Here is a 16,689-nt window from a genome sequence, read left to right on the forward strand (position 1 = left end):
ATACCACGGGAGATACCGAAAATGTAATTAATAATAAACATTATCGCAATAACTGGTGGCCATTATTGAGAGCCATGGTGGCTAAGTGGGTAAGACGCTGGCTCGCTAGTCTGGAGGTCACGTGTTCGATCCCTGCATTGGCCGAGAAAGTTCATCCAGATTTTCCGGCGTGGTTTCCCCTTGTCAGTGGTGCAGAACGGAGGGCCTGACAAGGACAACTGTCTAGTCTTTCGGGTGAGTAGACCGTAGTGCCGCTGCCCGGGCAAAATTTCCCTCATAGCACACTGTATGGCGTATGCCCGTCTTTATTAACCCATACAGTATAGGAGCAGAACAGTGGGACGTTAAACCCCATTTCATTTCATTTCATTTCGGTGGCCATTATTATATACTTAGCAGCAAAAGAAACGTCAGGTTGGTATGCTACTCTGAATAGACGCATTGCTTAAAACTTGGCAAATGTTTTTATTGTACATTTGTGACCGCATCTCCTAGTTTACCTAAGCAATAAGGTTCCTTCCCAAACACAGAATTGAACCCAGGAAATGTTCTCAAAAACGCAACCTGACTTCTGAGTTGCTAATGTGTTCTCCATGACTTTCATGTAACTCGTGTAATTGCACGTGATGTTCATCGGGACTAGCCCTATAAAATGCACCCTCATACCTGGTTTTCTAGAATGATTTGATTAAAGTGCCTCTCTGATTTTGAAATCGTACTGACGTTTTATTTTGCTGTTTAGTATATTTATACAATTACAGAAGTCAAACTTCCCAGGGTATAGTCTACCTGACCGACCTCGCTAAGTAAACAGAAATATATCGAAAACATAACACGTGCTCTTTCAAAGCATATCTTTAAAAAGAAAATCTACAGTGAATGAATTGAGTGTCTATCTAAAAGCGATTGTGGTTTTATTCAGCGCCTTATACTAACAGAGGAACATCGAGATACATATTGGATCATAAGGTCTGTTATCGAGACAAGTGGGGATGGTGTCGATTCCCCGCTTGTACGTGTTAAACAGGAAGGTTGCCTATCAAACTTCGTGGGTTTTCTCCGGGTCCCCCGGGTTTCTTCCCACTGCTAAAGACCCCTACGCTCAAGCGAATTATTGACATAAAATTAAACCATATGTTAGTCCCGAAATGACCTTGTTTGTGTCGAATGGACGTTTTACTTATTCAAGTTTTACTCTTTCATCTGTTGCTCTTAAATGTTATACTCTTTCATTTGTTGTAATTTCATTTGTTACTATTTCATTTTATCATTTGCCATGTAATAATAATAACAAGGAACAAGTTACCAGAACTTGTGGAACACGTTATTTATAATACCAGAAATGGATTATAATTCAAAACAACGTTTCGAGAAAACATCCGTCGTCGGGTAAAACAAAACAAACAGTCCAAAGATATACATTTTGTCTTAATTTAGACTCCTTTGTGGGCACATTTACGTTTTGCATAATGTGAATGAGAGGTGATTTATCGACCTCAAGCAAATTTACATATTTTTGGCCTAAACCATAACCGTCCAATTGTTTATACATCATGTGTTCTAGAAAGAATAAGCATACCCTGCTCAGAGTACGACATTCGTTATTGCTAATAACTATATTAATATAAAAATGCAACACTTACCTAAGATAAGGAAGGTCTTCATGTTGATGTTATAATGTCGGTATGTTTCACCTGTATCAGGAGCCGACTATATACTAATTACAGGTGTATTACTATTTTATATCTATAATATACACCTGTCAGTCATACAGGTATACTTACAACTATAGGTGGAGGCGACCACACCCTGTAGTATACCTACACTGATTGACAGGTGTCCGTCAAATACCAGGTATTAGGGTGTGGCAAGGTATGAATCTATAGTTATTGTTTGTGATATGTATTGAATTGTATCCCAGTTTCCGTTCCTTTTAAACAGCACGTTTACCGCTAGTCAACATTAAATTTGAAACATACGTGCGTCATAATGACGACCACGAGGGTTTTAAAATTAAAACTGTAATATATTTTCTAAAGACAGGGAAAGAGAGGGATGGGTTAAGGTCCCCTCCACACAAACCAGGTCATGTCGGGACTAACATATTGTTTAATTGTATTTCAATAATTTCCGTGCGCGTAGGGGTCTTTAGCAGTGGGAGAGAGAGAGAGAGAGAGGCAGAGACAGAGAGAGATGGGTTAAGGTCTCCTCCACACAAGCCAGGTCATTTCGGGACTAACATATGGTTCAATTTTATTTCAACTGGAGAACCCAGAGGCTGGACAGGCGACCATACTCCTTGTCACGCCACTTGACTCAATGACAGACCTCATGATGCAACGCGCACGCATTAAACCATTCCGCCTCCCAACCACCCTGTAAAGACAAGGCATGAAACGTCTCTTCATCACAATTCCTGATTATTTTGAGATTATGGACACTTTGGCAATACTAGAAAGTTAGATCTATTTACCAAGGTCACCTGCAGATTTCCTTAAGGTCACGAGATGTAAACATCTCTAGCGTTAACCCTTGAGTAGGTCATACATATTGTAATCTTTATATCAATCATTCGACAGCGCGGGCATCTTTTCCGGCGTGCTTCCCCCTTGTCCGTGCTGCAGGACGGGGGGGGGGCTGACAAGAACAGCTGTCTAGTCGTTCGGATGGGACGAACAACCGAGGTCTCGTGTACATATTGGCGTGCATGTAAAAGATCCCCTGACAGTAGGAATGCGATATAAGAGTAGACCGTAGTGCCGCTGTCCGGGCAAAATTTCCCTCATAGCATACTTCCCAAAAAAATAGTGATATATTTGTTTAATAATCATAGATCAATTCGGTGAAATGATTATCACGTACATCTGATCTGTTTTCCCTTGACAGTTGGAATTCGATATAAGAGTAGGTTAGGAGCAGAACAGGAGGACGTTAAACCACATTTCATTTCATTTCATTTCTGATCTGTTTTAGATTGTAGTGTTTGCATCTTGTGTGCTTATTTTTTATTTTACTGTTAGGGCGGTATGATGTTTTAACTTTTTGGGACTAATGTGTGTCCTCTGTGTACTTACTATATGTTGTCATTGCTCATCTTCTCTATTCCCTGGTTGTTCGTGACAAGGAGTAGGGTCGCCTGTCCAACCTCGTGGGTTTTCTCCGGGTCCCCGGCTTCCTCCCACTGCTAAAGACCCCTACGCGCAAGCGAATTATTGAAAAAAAAATTAAACCATATGTTAGTCCCGAAATGACCTAATTTGTGTTGAGTGGACGTTAAACCCCAATTCTTTCTCTCTCCTCTATACATGTGCTGTTGGGGAAGGTGGCTATATCGTTATATTTTATTGAAATAAAATTGACCCGTATGTTAGTCCCGAAAAGACCTAGTTTAAACCCCATCTCTCTCTCTCTCTCTCTCTCTCTCTCTCTCCTCTATACATGAGTTGTTTGGGAAGGTGGGTGTATTGTTTTTTATATATATATATATAATAACAACTACCTGTATTATTGTTTACAGTGTCATGATCTACCTGTATTGTCTTTGTCAGTATGTTCATGTTATGCAATGGATATTTATGAATAAAACGTTGTTTACGTATGAAATATTTTAAAACAGAAGTTAATGATTTATTTGTTTACGAGGACTTGATAGAATATTTTTGTTTCTAAAGTTAATATTGTACCAAGAAATGATGTAATAGACAATCCTGTCGTATTATGATTAAATCTAACATCAACACATAAAAACAAATCCTGTTGTTAAACTGAAGTTTAACACGTGCTTATGAAATGCGTGTAATTTTATGTAAGATCTAAATATGGCGCTGTTCACAAATAGATAATGAAAAATGAATATTATGAAAATTTCCGTCAAATAATTTTATTCTTAGCGAAGTTATGACTACTTGAAGTTTGGATTGCCAAGTACCATTGCTACGCTAATAAAAAAACGTCTCCATTTTTAGATTAGACCATAAAATGGTAAATGTTCTGCTGAATTAAATATCAGGATTATCCGATAGTCTAGAGGTTCGATTAGTGGTTTATCACGATTATCCGATAGTCTAGAGGTTCGATTATTGGCTGATCACGATCATCCGATAGTCTAGAGGTTCGATTATTGGCTGATCACGATCATCCGATAGTCTGGGGGCTCGATTATTGGCTGATCACGATTATCCGATAGAGGCTCTATTATTGACTGATCATGTGTAAAAAACCTAAATAAAGACATGCAGTGGACAGATTTAGCCCTAACATAAAGCTTCTTTAATCATTCGGAAAAAACCTTTATAATGATTTTTTTCTAAAAACCCTTGATTTATTTTTTTATTTTTTTTAATTTTGTGAAAACACATGTACATGTATATATACTGCTATAACACATGTTTAATGATAATAAACCGTGTTTTTATTTACATTGGACACTGGTGATCAAATATCAGAATCAATAATATTTGTCATTTGGTCTGTTCACATGTAAGATTTTATCTTTTTGGTATTTAATAATCTACAACATAAAGCACTCTTCTGTACCAAATAGAGAGAGAGAGAGAGAGAGAGAGAGAGAGGGGGGGGGGTTTAACGTCCACTCGACACAAACTAGGTCATTTCGCGACTAACACATGGTTCAATTTATTTTAATTCAATAATTCGCTTGCACGTTGGGGTCTTTAGCAGTTGGAGGAAACCGGAGAAAACCCGCGAGATTGGACAGGCTATCCTACTCCTTGGTACGTACAACCGGGAAATCGAAACCCCGCCCGTTGACTCAATGACAGACCTTATGAAACAGCGGGCACGTGCTAACCATCCGGCCTTCCAACCCCCTATTCTGTATCAAATGAAATAAAATGGGTTTAACGGGCTAATGGAGACAGGTATAAGTCATACAGTGTTCTATGTGGATAGAGTTGCCTTTCCAGCGACGTTGCGGCCTACTTTTATTTCGAATTTCAACTGACAAGGGTTCTTTTACGTGCACGACACGGAACCTCGGGTTTTCGCCTCACTGTTCCTCATCAGGCCCCCGCCCTGTAACACTGACAAGGGGAAACCAGACTACAAATCTTCGCGGCCAACACCGGGATCGAACCTAGACCCTCCTCGTCAGCAAGATCAGTGCCATGCTCACTGGTCCACAGCTCTGGACTAACGATGAAGAGCACACGTCATACAGTATTATATGGGCGATATTTCAACGGGCTTTGCTTCCTTTGCAGTAAAGCATGAATGAAGTGAAACAGAGTTTAAAGGAGCTAAATCGCTAATATTTTGGGCCTAGAAATTGACACAAATGGGTCGCAACACATATAATAATGTAATATAAATGTATATAAACTGATTTACATTCAATCATTTCTGTTTTACTGTAATTTCTAATCAGTTATGTTGTGCGAAATACGCCAGAAGTCTCAATTGAAGACAATCTTTAGCGTTTGGTTATTCCAGTCTAAACCGATGGTATTTATTGCGCATGCTCTCCAGATAAGAATATAGCGTCACCATTTGACATAAAATGTGGTAATGTCTAGCCTCGTTCTTTGAGTCCCGTGTTCCAAATGGCACTGAAACGCATTATGGTACACGATTCATGTACCAAAGACAAAATGTTTATTTTGTCTTGAATATTGGATATCAGAAGCCCATCTTTTCCCCGTAAGATCACCAGACCAATGTTGATTTGAATTGACAAATAATTCGTGTTTTCAATGTTGAAGATTTTTAATGATATTGAGTTAGAGACTTAGCTACTTTAAAGTATTGCTTTACTCCATCTGATTAAAATTTTAATGCATATTTCGTTTCGTTTTGTTATACTAGTGTAGTATATAAGTTATCGGCTCGAATATCCCGTCAAATGTGGACAGTTGGTCCAGACCAATGACGTCCATGGCCCAGACCCTCCGTACATAAAACGGAATTTTGAATTACAAAAACGAAACGAACCGTGACCTGTGTTTTAATTAGATTGTAGTTTTCTACGCGAATTGGAATTATGTCGTGTACTATGATGTGTGTGTGTGGGGGGGGGGGGGGGTACACGGACAGCTACATTTCCGGTTACTCTTTATCCACCAGATTTAGTAAACCCATCATCAAGTTAAACCAGGCTAAGAAATCCCATCAAGTTAAACCAGGCTAAATAATTCCGTCATCAAGTTAAACCAGGCTAAGTAATCCCATCATCAAGTTAAACCAGACTAAGTAATCCCATCATCAAGTTAAACCAGACTAAGTAATTCCGTCATCAAGTTAAACCAGGCTAAGTAATCCCATCATCAAGTTAAACCAGACTAAGTAATCCCATCATCAAGTTAAACCAGACTAAGTAATTACTCCATCACGTTAAACCAGGCTAAGTAATTCCATCATCAAGTTAAACCAGACTAAGTAATCCCATCATCAAGTTAAACCAGACTAAGTAATTACTCCATCACGTTAAACCAGGCTAAGTAATTCCATCATCAAATTAAACCAGAGTAAGTAATCCCATCATCAAGTTAATTCAGGCTAGGTAATCCAGTCATCAAGTTAAACATCAAGTTAAACCAGGCTAAGTAATTACATCAAGTTAAACCAGGCTAGGTAATCCCATCATCAAGTTAAACCAGAGTAAGTAATCCTATCATCAAGTTAAACCAGACTAAGTAATTACATCATCAAGTTAAACCAGACTAAGTAATCCCGTCATCAAGTTAAACCAGAGTAAGTAATCCTATCATCAAGTTAAACCAGAGTAAGTAATCCTATCATCAAGTTAAACCAGACTAAGTAATCCCGTCATCAAGTTAAACCAGACTAAGTAATCCCGTCATCAATTTAAACCAGACTAAGTAATACTTCTGTGTCGTGCTTTTTTACCGGCTTAACCGTCCGCCAGAAATTGACCAAAACCCTTTTCATGGATTCTAGTTAAAAAACATTAATGAAAATTCACAGAAATAAGAAGTATGTATAAATAACTGGGTCTGCATTCTAAATGAGTTTCCTTGTGGTCTACCTCCTTAAAGATACATTAGTTAAGAGTTTTATAAAGAGTTGGTCATTCTTGTTATAATAATTCAAAAATAGATGATAAAAAAAGAAAATATTGAAAATTTCATTCAAATTACTTCACTCTCAGCCAAGTTATCATTGTTTGTAGTTTTGACAAGATGTGTGCACAATGGTAACCAGGGCACTGGTATAATCGGGACTTAGCCTCGCTTTCCCATTTTAAATTAAATTTTTAAATGGCGAACCATTTTAATCTAGTTAAAATCTCGACTATCCGATGCCATCGAGAGTCGATTATGGTCTTGTTTTGTTTATTATTGTCTAATTAATAGTTTATATAACTTTTCAGGCCTAAAGAAAGACCTGCAATAGGCAGATTTAGCTCTTACGTAATGTATGTTTAAGAAAGATTCCCGGCAATATACGCCATTTAGAATACATATCTATATTTCGTTTCGTTTGTATATATTTTGGTAGGCCTCTTCTACATTAAAATATGTCCGATTGTAGTGTAAGGTTGTGTCAGGGGTCATACGGACGACTTTTGACCCTATGGTGGAAGTCATTCGATTAAGCAATCAGTGGCAAGGGATCACGTGGCTAAGTGGGTAAGACGCTGGCTCACTAGCCCGGAAGTCGGGTGTTCGATCCCTGCATTGGCCGAGAAACTTCATCCAGATTTTCCGACGAGGTCCCGTGTTCACATTGGCGTGCACGTAAAACATCCCTTGACAGTTGGAATTCGATATAAGAGTAGGCCGTAGTGCCGCTGTCCGGGCAAAATTTCCCTCATAGCACACTGTATGGCGTATGCCCGTCTTCATTAGCCCAGTTCGGAGCAGAACAGTAGGACGTTAAACCCCATTTCATTTCATTTCATTTTTCTAGGTGGCTATACGGCCGTACTTTTGCCTTGTTACGCTGTCTATGATTGTGAGGGGGCCACGGTGGCTAAGTGGGTAAGACGCTGGCTGTATTGGCCGAGAAAGTTCATCGGGATATTCCGAGGACGTGGTTTCCTTTTGTCAGTGGTGCAGGACAGAGGGCCTGGCCAGGACAGCTGTCTAGTCGTTCGGATGGGACGGAAAACCGAGGTCCCGTGTATACATTGACGTGCACGTAAAATATACCTTGGCAGTTGGAAGTCGATATAAGAGTAGGCCATATTGCCGCTGCCTGGGCCAATTTTGTTATTTTCCCCCATAAAACACAGTATGGCGTATGTCCGCCTTTATTAGTCCAGTCGGTGCAATACAGTAGGATATTAAACCCCATTTCATTTCATTTCATTTTCTTTTCTATATTGAAGAAACCATTTGATTGGCTAATGCTTGACATCCCCAAGAACACGGATTATTGCCAACTCTTTCAGATCCTAGTATAGTGCAGACAAGTAAAACGAAATTTTGAAGAATAAAACACGAAACGAAATAGGACCTGTATTTTTATTAGATTGTGATAAACTGGGCCAGATGGACTTCCTTTTCGCTGTATCGCCCCAAAAACAGAAATGAATATCGATAATGAATCTCCAAGCAATGACTATGCATAGTAAGACAGATAAATGCAACAATCGTTCAAATCTGGATACAGGGTACTAAAATCTGAATAGGTGTCCATTTAGGATAATTTATTTAAGAAAATCACGTTAGTCACATGCATTTTCAAATGGCGTAACTGTTCGGCTTTCTTTTAACAGAATTTTAACCACTGGACCGATTTAGGGGGTTTTATATGCCGACATTTTCACGTGGAAGTATTAAATCGTCGCCCACATGTGCGCCCAAACATCCTTTCAGATTTGTTTGTGGGCTGTACAGAGAGAGGTCACACTTGTTTTCCGATATTGATGAAATTTTAAAATAAATGATTAGTTCCATCATACCATGGGTAATAATGGCCCCTGTCTGTTAAACACAACCGTACGAAGTTTATGGACCCTCAGACGACTACCATATTTGGTCCGATGAAGATGAAACTATATGTTAAGCATCAGCAGTTCTAAGGAGGAGTTCGAATTTGGTGTGCAGCGTCCTGGCTTAGCCTATGGTTTACACTATCACTAAATCGTGGTTTTAATCGTGGAGTAATCGTGGTCTGGTGATGAATCAAGTCTTGTAGCATGGACGGGAAATCTTCCTTGGTTCTTTTCGTTGAATAAGCAGATTGTTTTCCCTCTAGTAGATTGGTTGGAGCTTAACCGTGCAATAACTAGACATGTTCAATGTTATTGCATACTTTTGCTGGTTTACACTAGTTTTAGTAAAAATCATATAGAGCAGTGGGGTGGGTTTTCTGTGCAATAACAACAAGCATGTTGAGCAGGTTTCAATGATACAATTCATTTATAGCACGCTTCATTCGTTAACAGGTTTAACACCTCGGCCTGTGGCCTCTGGTTAAACCTGTTAACTCATGAAAGCCGTGCTAGAAATATAACTTATCATATATTTAGGACAGTCGTAGCAATCGTGTTTACGGTGTCGAAACGTATCCGAACTTATCTGCACGTACTAGATCGTGGACCCATTAGACACAATCCTATTGTAACGCATCACGCGACAGTGGACTTATATAGGCCTACCAATGGGCGTGTTTTTAAAATCAACAGTATCATCATATTCTGTATATAGACACGGTAACCATGACAGTTACAGCCCTTCTGGGGTGGTTTGATGGTCACGTGGCCTATTACGTTGCTGTATATCACAAGACTTTAGTATCTCAGGGTTGTATGTATCTAACCTCGAACGCTTCGTTTGGGTACTTCAATGCCCCCCCCCCCTTCTGCCCCTGACCAAGTGAAATATTGCAATATACCATATATTTGTCCCAAAATAACCCGTTTTTCTCTTTCTGATAAGTGACTTGTTCCGTCTGGGCCGTAAAACGTCTCCATGTGTAGGCCGAAATAGACTCCAAGGCTAGGATCCGTCGTGGTGTGAAATCCAAGGAATTGTCCATGTGGATGCCTATATACACTTCATATGAAAGAACAGATACTAGCAGCGTGCGGGTCTAAAGCTTCCCCATTTAAAGATCGGGAGACTAGCGACTATCCATGTACAGATCTTGGGGCTCACTGCGTCCAGACCTCTAGTGATTCGCCGCTTCTTCATGGATAGATCGACAACTGCATATTGAAAGGAAAACCAAAGCAATATCTTTTTTAAAGGTTTTATTTGTGTCGTTAACAATACAACAATCTGTGAATATCATATCAATAAAATCACAGGACAGGGTTAACAGGTCATAAATAAAGGTCAAGGTCAATGTTCAAGTTCAAGGTTAAATAGTGATCGATTAAATAGTGATTACTCTCCTTATTATGCAATTATTTACATAGCGTATTTAAACGAAATAAAGTCAAAATTCCGGCATTTTTCATCAACCGTAAATTTTCCATGAAATAAATGTTTAAATTCTATATTAGACGATACTGTATCGGAGATTCTCCGTGTACACTACGTCATTTGTGTATTACGTCATTTGTGTTAATGAAAGTAAGTTCCGTTTTAATAAAGAGAGTCTCTGGAGTGTTGTTTCTCGCACGAGCTACGGAGAACGTTATAGAACAAGAATTCCTCTGTTCCTGGCGAGGTTCCACATTTTTGCTCATAGAGTTTCCCGCCCTTACAAACGTAGAAGTCGCTGTTTCCGGCTTTGTTATAATTGGGTAACAGATAATCTCGATCAGCAGCACATGGCTGGATAGAACAAACTGAAAGTAGAAAAATGAACATCGTGTTAATCTCGCTAAACCATTTTAATAAGTTCGTAAATCACTCGTACGTCATAGTCTGCAGACATGACGTAGCCTAATTCGTTTAACGCCATAAACGAATCTATAATACATGTATGTTCTTTTTGGGTCTTCCCATTGTTCCATGATTGACTATGTAGACTAGATTATCATACTTGCTGTCAGGTGGGAATGGGTAGACTAGATTATCACACTATTTACTAGACTAGACTATCACAATACTTACTATCAGGTGGGAATGAGTGGACTAGATTATCACAATACTTACTATCAGGTGGGAATGGGTAGACTAGATTATCACACTATTTACTACCAACTGGGAATGGATAGACTAGATTATCACTATACTTACTATCAGCTGCGAATGGATAGACTAAATTATCACAATACTTACTACCAACAGGGAATGGGTAGACTAGATTATCACACTACTTACCATCAGCTGGGAAGTCAATTAATGAATTTGCTGGTAGTGACGTTGTTGCTGTAACAAACCAAAAAAAAACGATTAAATATATGGAAGAAAATCAATTCTTTGTTCATGAAATATCGAAAAGGTCTGTCGTCTGGTCATTGTAAATAATTGTGGGCATCATTTTCCCAAAAACAGGTGAGGTTAGGCGATGAATGCTGTTTCAATTATAAAACGACATATTCAATGTTCATTACAATAGAATTATTACCGGATATAAATGGAATGAAATGGGGTTTAACGTCCTACTGTTCTGCTCCGAACTGGGCTAATGAAGACGGGTATACGCCATACAGTGTGCTATGAGAGAAATTTTGCCCAGACAGTGGCACTACGGTCTACTCTTATATCGAATTCCAACTGTCAAGGGAGCTTTTACGTGCACGCCAATGTGTACACGAGACCTCGGTTTTTCGTCCCATCCGAATGACTAGACAGCTGTACCCGAGTCCTGTTATAGAACATTTTAAAGATGCATTGTGTAACAGGTAAATCTGACAGCGGGTGTGCCTCTAGCCATAAATGTTATATAAATTAATATTCATACAGCAAGCTAGCTACAATTAAATGTATCGTTAAACTGTGTTTAACGCTACAATTGATACAGTCTAAGACTCCTTATGCAAGTTTAAATAGGTTCAAACGCACAATTGTCAACACATATCATTACAGTTTGTAATGAATTAAGTAATTCTATCACAAATAGTGAAGACTGGACCACTAAAATAGTTACCGAACAGTTTTTCTTTGTGGTAATGCGTTCTACATTTTCAAAGCGATGTTTCTTATAATGTGAAAGCCACCATGACACCGGCCAGTTGAAATAAGTTCGGTAGGCGAGAAATTTCGCGTAGCAGTTGGGTTTCATATCATATAATTATGCGGCAAGGCTTCACCTTTATTTCAATGGGAATTGGTTTATTATATGTTAAGCTATGTGCAGTACAGTTTTGGGTCAATTTATGTGTACATTAAGGAAGCTATCGGCCAGTAACCTTTTCGTAGTCATTTGACTAAAACACTTGCGCAAAGGAACTCCGTAGGACGAGCCACTACTGTGGCTGGTGTAAGGCGGAAGACATCAGTAGTGGAACCATTTCTAACAGCAAGCCTATAATCAACTCTCTAGACGATCGGATGGTCGCGATTTGGGTGATATAATATTTTATAAAACTTACCCTGGCACCCTCCTGCTGTTGGCCAATCACAAGCTACAGTTGCTGTACTGAAGACGAGACCGGCTGGACATCGGTACGGTTCGTAGGCACCGCCTATACATTTAAAATACCCGGAACAATTAATCGGATCCGCAATGTTGGGAAAGAAATCGTCTTCTGTACATACTCCACCTTCCAGTTGTCCTACTGCTTGATGGAATAATCCAACTGCTATAAATACAACAAGGAAATATATATTAAACTAAATCATCTTATATTCTCTACTAATTTCATATTGCAATAAACAATAAAAGGCCAGATACGGGGGGGGGGGGGGTCCGAATGGTTAGCACGTGCGCGTTGTATCATCAGGTCTGTCATTGAGTCAACTCGCGTGGGTTCGATTCCCCGGTTGTACGTGACAAGGAGTAGGGTCGTCTGTCTAACCTAGTGGGTTTTCCCCGGGTCCTCCGGTTTCATCCCACTGCTAAAGATCCCTCCACCAAGCAAATTACTGAATTAAACTTGAACCATATGTAAGTCCCGAAATGACCTAGTTTGTGTCGAGTGGACGTTAAACCCCATTTCTCTCTCCCTCGTGGGTTTTCTTCGGGTCCTCTGGTTTCCTTACACTGCTACAAGAACTCTACGCGCAAGTGAATTATTGAAATAACATTGAACCATGTGTTAGTCCCGGAATGACCTAGTTTGTGTCGAGTGGGCGTTAAACACCAACTCTCTCTCTCTCTCTCTCTCTCTCTCTCTGTTCATAAAGTCTCAATGGGCGATTTTAGCGAAACAGGAATTACTTCTCAACTATAATATTGTGAAATTTGAATCTCTAACAGGAATATCAGTCCAATAATACTTCAATCCCGTTCAGTATTTACAAAGATATGTGGTATTGAAATTACATCGATCTATGTTGCTTTGCTGTGTGATAATCCCACCGCCATTTTGTCGTCCGCGAAAATTCATTGATAGACCTGTTTTGAATCGGAGCTGAGATATTATCTAGCGTTAATATCGTTATCTTGTTTAAATATAGAATAATCCACGTGCGTTTATATTCATAAATTTGGTGAAAAATGGCGCATCCTGACTTTAATCCACGCTAAATATTTACTCAGAGAGAGAGAGAGAGACAGAGAGAGAGAGATAATTGAGGTTTAACGCCCACTCGACACAAACTAGGTCATTTCGGGACTAACATATGGTTTAATTTTAACTCAATAATTCGCTTGCGCGTAGGGGTCTTTAGGAGTGGGGGGAAAACGGAGGACCCGGAGAGATGGGGTTAAGCGTCCAATCGGCTCAAACTAGGCCATTTCGGGACTAACATATGGTTTTGATTTCTATTTCAATATTTCGCTTGTGCCTAGGGGTCTTTAGCAGTGGGAGGAAACCGGGGAACCGAGAGAAAACTCACGAGGTTGGACAAGCGGCCCTACTCCTTGTCACGTACAACCGTGGAATCAAACTCATATGTGCGTAACTTTTCAATATAAATGGTGAGATTATTTTGAACGTTTTCTCAAATAATTACTCCCGTATTATTGTGTATTTTTCTTCTGTTCTTAGAAAAGTAAAATAGTTTTGAACTTCTGTCCTAGAAAGTGTTTGAAGTTGAAGTTGATAAAGGAGCACAAACCATCGTCGTTTAATACTCGATTCTTTTCAAGTTAAATAAATATTTACCCATTTACAATGAACATCAAAGGCCATGCGGGACACGGAATAGAGAATAGAGATCTGCCCCGAAGCGCCGCCATATTAAAATAATCGGTGTCTTATTTTGTTATCAATCCGATTAAAACACAGATCCTATTTCGTTTCGTTTTTTATAGTTCAAAATTTCGTTTTACTTGTCTTTACTACACTGAGATGTGGAAGAGTTATTATAACACGCGTTCTGGTTGATGTGACGGATTATCCAATGAAACGGTCTGTGAGGTGCACGGAACTGTGGGTAAACCACTAGAAACATCAACGTTGATTGATTAATCAATGTCTGACGTCATAAGGTCAATAGCCGCTCGTATGACAATTGACGCGACCTTACACTACAACTGTTCAGATCTTCGTGTAGTGTAGGCTGTCGAAAGTATTAAAAAAAACGAAACGAAATATAGATCTGTATTTTAATCGGAATGATTGGTTGTTATCCGTCGTACATCTTTCATACAACTAAATGACATTTTCAATTTCATTAAATGGAAGCGGGATAAATATTTCTCAATAGTCTCGCTCGAAGTAGGCTTAGTGTTTTCGACTAAAATCGCCGAATTTCAACTTAAAATGTCGGTCACTTAGCTTCGTGTATTTTGTCTGACAGCGTTAGTTTCGTATATGTTCAAAGCCATGCTATTTGGTGGATGTTGTGAATGGTACATTCCAATCTATTAAAGGAGCTAAATCGCTAATATTTGCGACCTCCTAGAAATTGACACAAATGGGTGGCAACGTATACAATAATGTAATATGAATGTATATAAACTGATTTACATTCAATCGTTTCCGTTTTTACTCTAATTTCAAATCAGTTTTGTTCGGCGAAATACGCCAGAAGTCTCAGTCGAATGGCAATTTCTAGCGTCTGGTTATTCCAAACTACACCGATAGTATTTATTGCGCTTGCTCTCCAGATAAGAATATAGCGTCACTGTTTGATATGATTTGTGCCGCGTTCTTCGAGTCCCTTGTTACAAATGGCGCCGAAACGCATTATGGTACACGATTCGTGTACCAATGGTAAAATGTTTATTTTGTCTTAAATATTGGATTTCAGAAGCCCATCTTTTCCCGGTAAGATCACAACATCATTGTTAATTTAAATTGACAAATAATTCGTGTTTTCAATGTCGAGTTAGAGACTTAGCTACCTTAAGTCATGCTTGTGTATATCAAAGCGTACAGTTTATAGACCGCGTGCATACTCTAAGTTCTGTTAAATGTATCGTCGCGGCGAAGAAAAACTTGTACTAGGTTTTCATGACCTCTTCCTCTAACTATTATGTACACAGACAACAATACTCCCAAATTATGATATCTGTGTGAACTCGCTATGTAAATTAGAAATGATATCACATGGTGTTGAAAGAGACTTCATGTCCTCCCTGGTGTACGGCAGTCGTCAGAATTATAGGTAAACCAGGGATCCATGGGTTAAGGGCTGGTGGCTGAATGGTCTAGCTCACATGTTTTAGATCATAGGGCCTGGCCTTAGGTCAAGCGGCACGGATCGCCTGTCCAACTTCGTGGATTTTCTCCTGTACCTCCGGTTTCCTCAAACTGCTAAAGACCCCTACGCGCAAGTGAATTATTGAAACACAAGTGTCCCATATGAGTTAGTTTGTGTCGAGTGGACGTCTGATGTTAGCTATTGTGTGTACGATATAGTTCAGAATTGTAATGTTCAGGATTTTTAAAAATTGAGCCCTCACCGGGATGTTTGTTGCCTGCCTCTTCAACTGGTATACAATTCTGTGTGTATTTTATATGGTGCCCATTGGGAAAAAGAAATAAAAATGAAATGGGGTTTAACTTCCTACTGTTCTGTGCCTACTGGGCTAATGAAGACGGGCATACGTTATGCAGTGTCCTATGAGGGAAAGACTATACGCTTTTCTTTGCCTGCGCTCTGTCCTGCACCACTGACAAGTGGAAACCGCGTCAAATATCCTGATGAATGCCTTACTCACTGAATCACCGTGCTCCCAGATTGGGAGAGAGACTTAATTAGTTATTTTTGTAGATTGTGCTTAGTCCTTTTATATTTATTTGTTATAACTATATTTAATACAGAGGTAACTAATTCAATAAATATATACACTCTGTGAAACCGTATAATTTCAAATTTCAAACCTAAAATATCGGTAATAGTTCATCTTTCAAACTAAAAAATTATTTAGTAACTCACCCAAACAGGATAATATTGTTAATGTATACATCTTTCGGCCTTCTCTATGTCGATGGTGAGGCTAAATACAACACATAGTATATATATATATCTATCGATGTTATTCATAGGAAGGGGCGGAGCAACAATATACAGACACGCCCACAATCAAAACCTTTACTCCGACCATAAAACTAGATAGAACGGTCCCTCCCTAAACGATATTTTGCTAGTGAATAATTATAAAAATAAAACCAACATAATAATAAATATATACATCACGATCGTCGGTATTGAATCAATGATTGATACAAAAGAAGTTGTTGGGATTTCATTCTATAACACTTCAAAACATTTTCTTTCATGGCGTGTCAAACTTTTGTTTTTTTTGGATTTTTTT

The 16,689-nt window shown here is 39.0% G+C and overlaps 1 protein-coding gene and 1 long non-coding RNA gene across 8 annotated transcripts in view; both read right to left on the reverse strand.

Annotated features, from left to right (window-relative positions):
- LOC126823510 (fibropellin-1) overlaps positions 1 to 1,752 on the reverse strand; it is a 29,000-nt gene extending 27,248 nt beyond the window's left edge. For 4 of the 7 annotated variants that reach the window (XM_050552399.2, XM_050552403.2, XM_050552401.2 and 1 more), the window contains exon 1: positions 1,644 to 1,752. In XM_050552399.2, coding sequence (XP_050408356.1) covers positions 1,644 to 1,665 — 22 coding nt within the window. In that variant the 5' untranslated portion in view covers positions 1,666 to 1,752. The remainder of the gene's footprint in view (positions 1 to 1,643) is intronic. The other 3 variants (XM_050552400.2, XM_050552404.2, XM_050552402.2) reach the window with 1 other exon arrangement.
- An 8,410-nt stretch (positions 1,753 to 10,162) lies between these two features.
- Positions 10,163 to 16,425, reverse strand: LOC126823529 (uncharacterized). Its single transcript, XR_007681196.2, has 4 exons — positions 16,311 to 16,425; positions 12,413 to 12,622; positions 11,199 to 11,246; positions 10,163 to 10,720 (listed from the first exon to the last, which is right to left on the reverse strand). It is a non-coding gene; the product is annotated as an uncharacterized LOC126823529 (long non-coding RNA).
- Between the last annotated feature and the right edge of the window lie 264 nt (positions 16,426 to 16,689).

The sequence above is a fragment of the Patella vulgata genome, chromosome 6 (assembly GCF_932274485.2).
Source record: "Patella vulgata chromosome 6, xgPatVulg1.2, whole genome shotgun sequence".
NCBI classification, from domain to species: Eukaryota; Metazoa; Mollusca; class Gastropoda; family Patellidae; genus Patella; species Patella vulgata.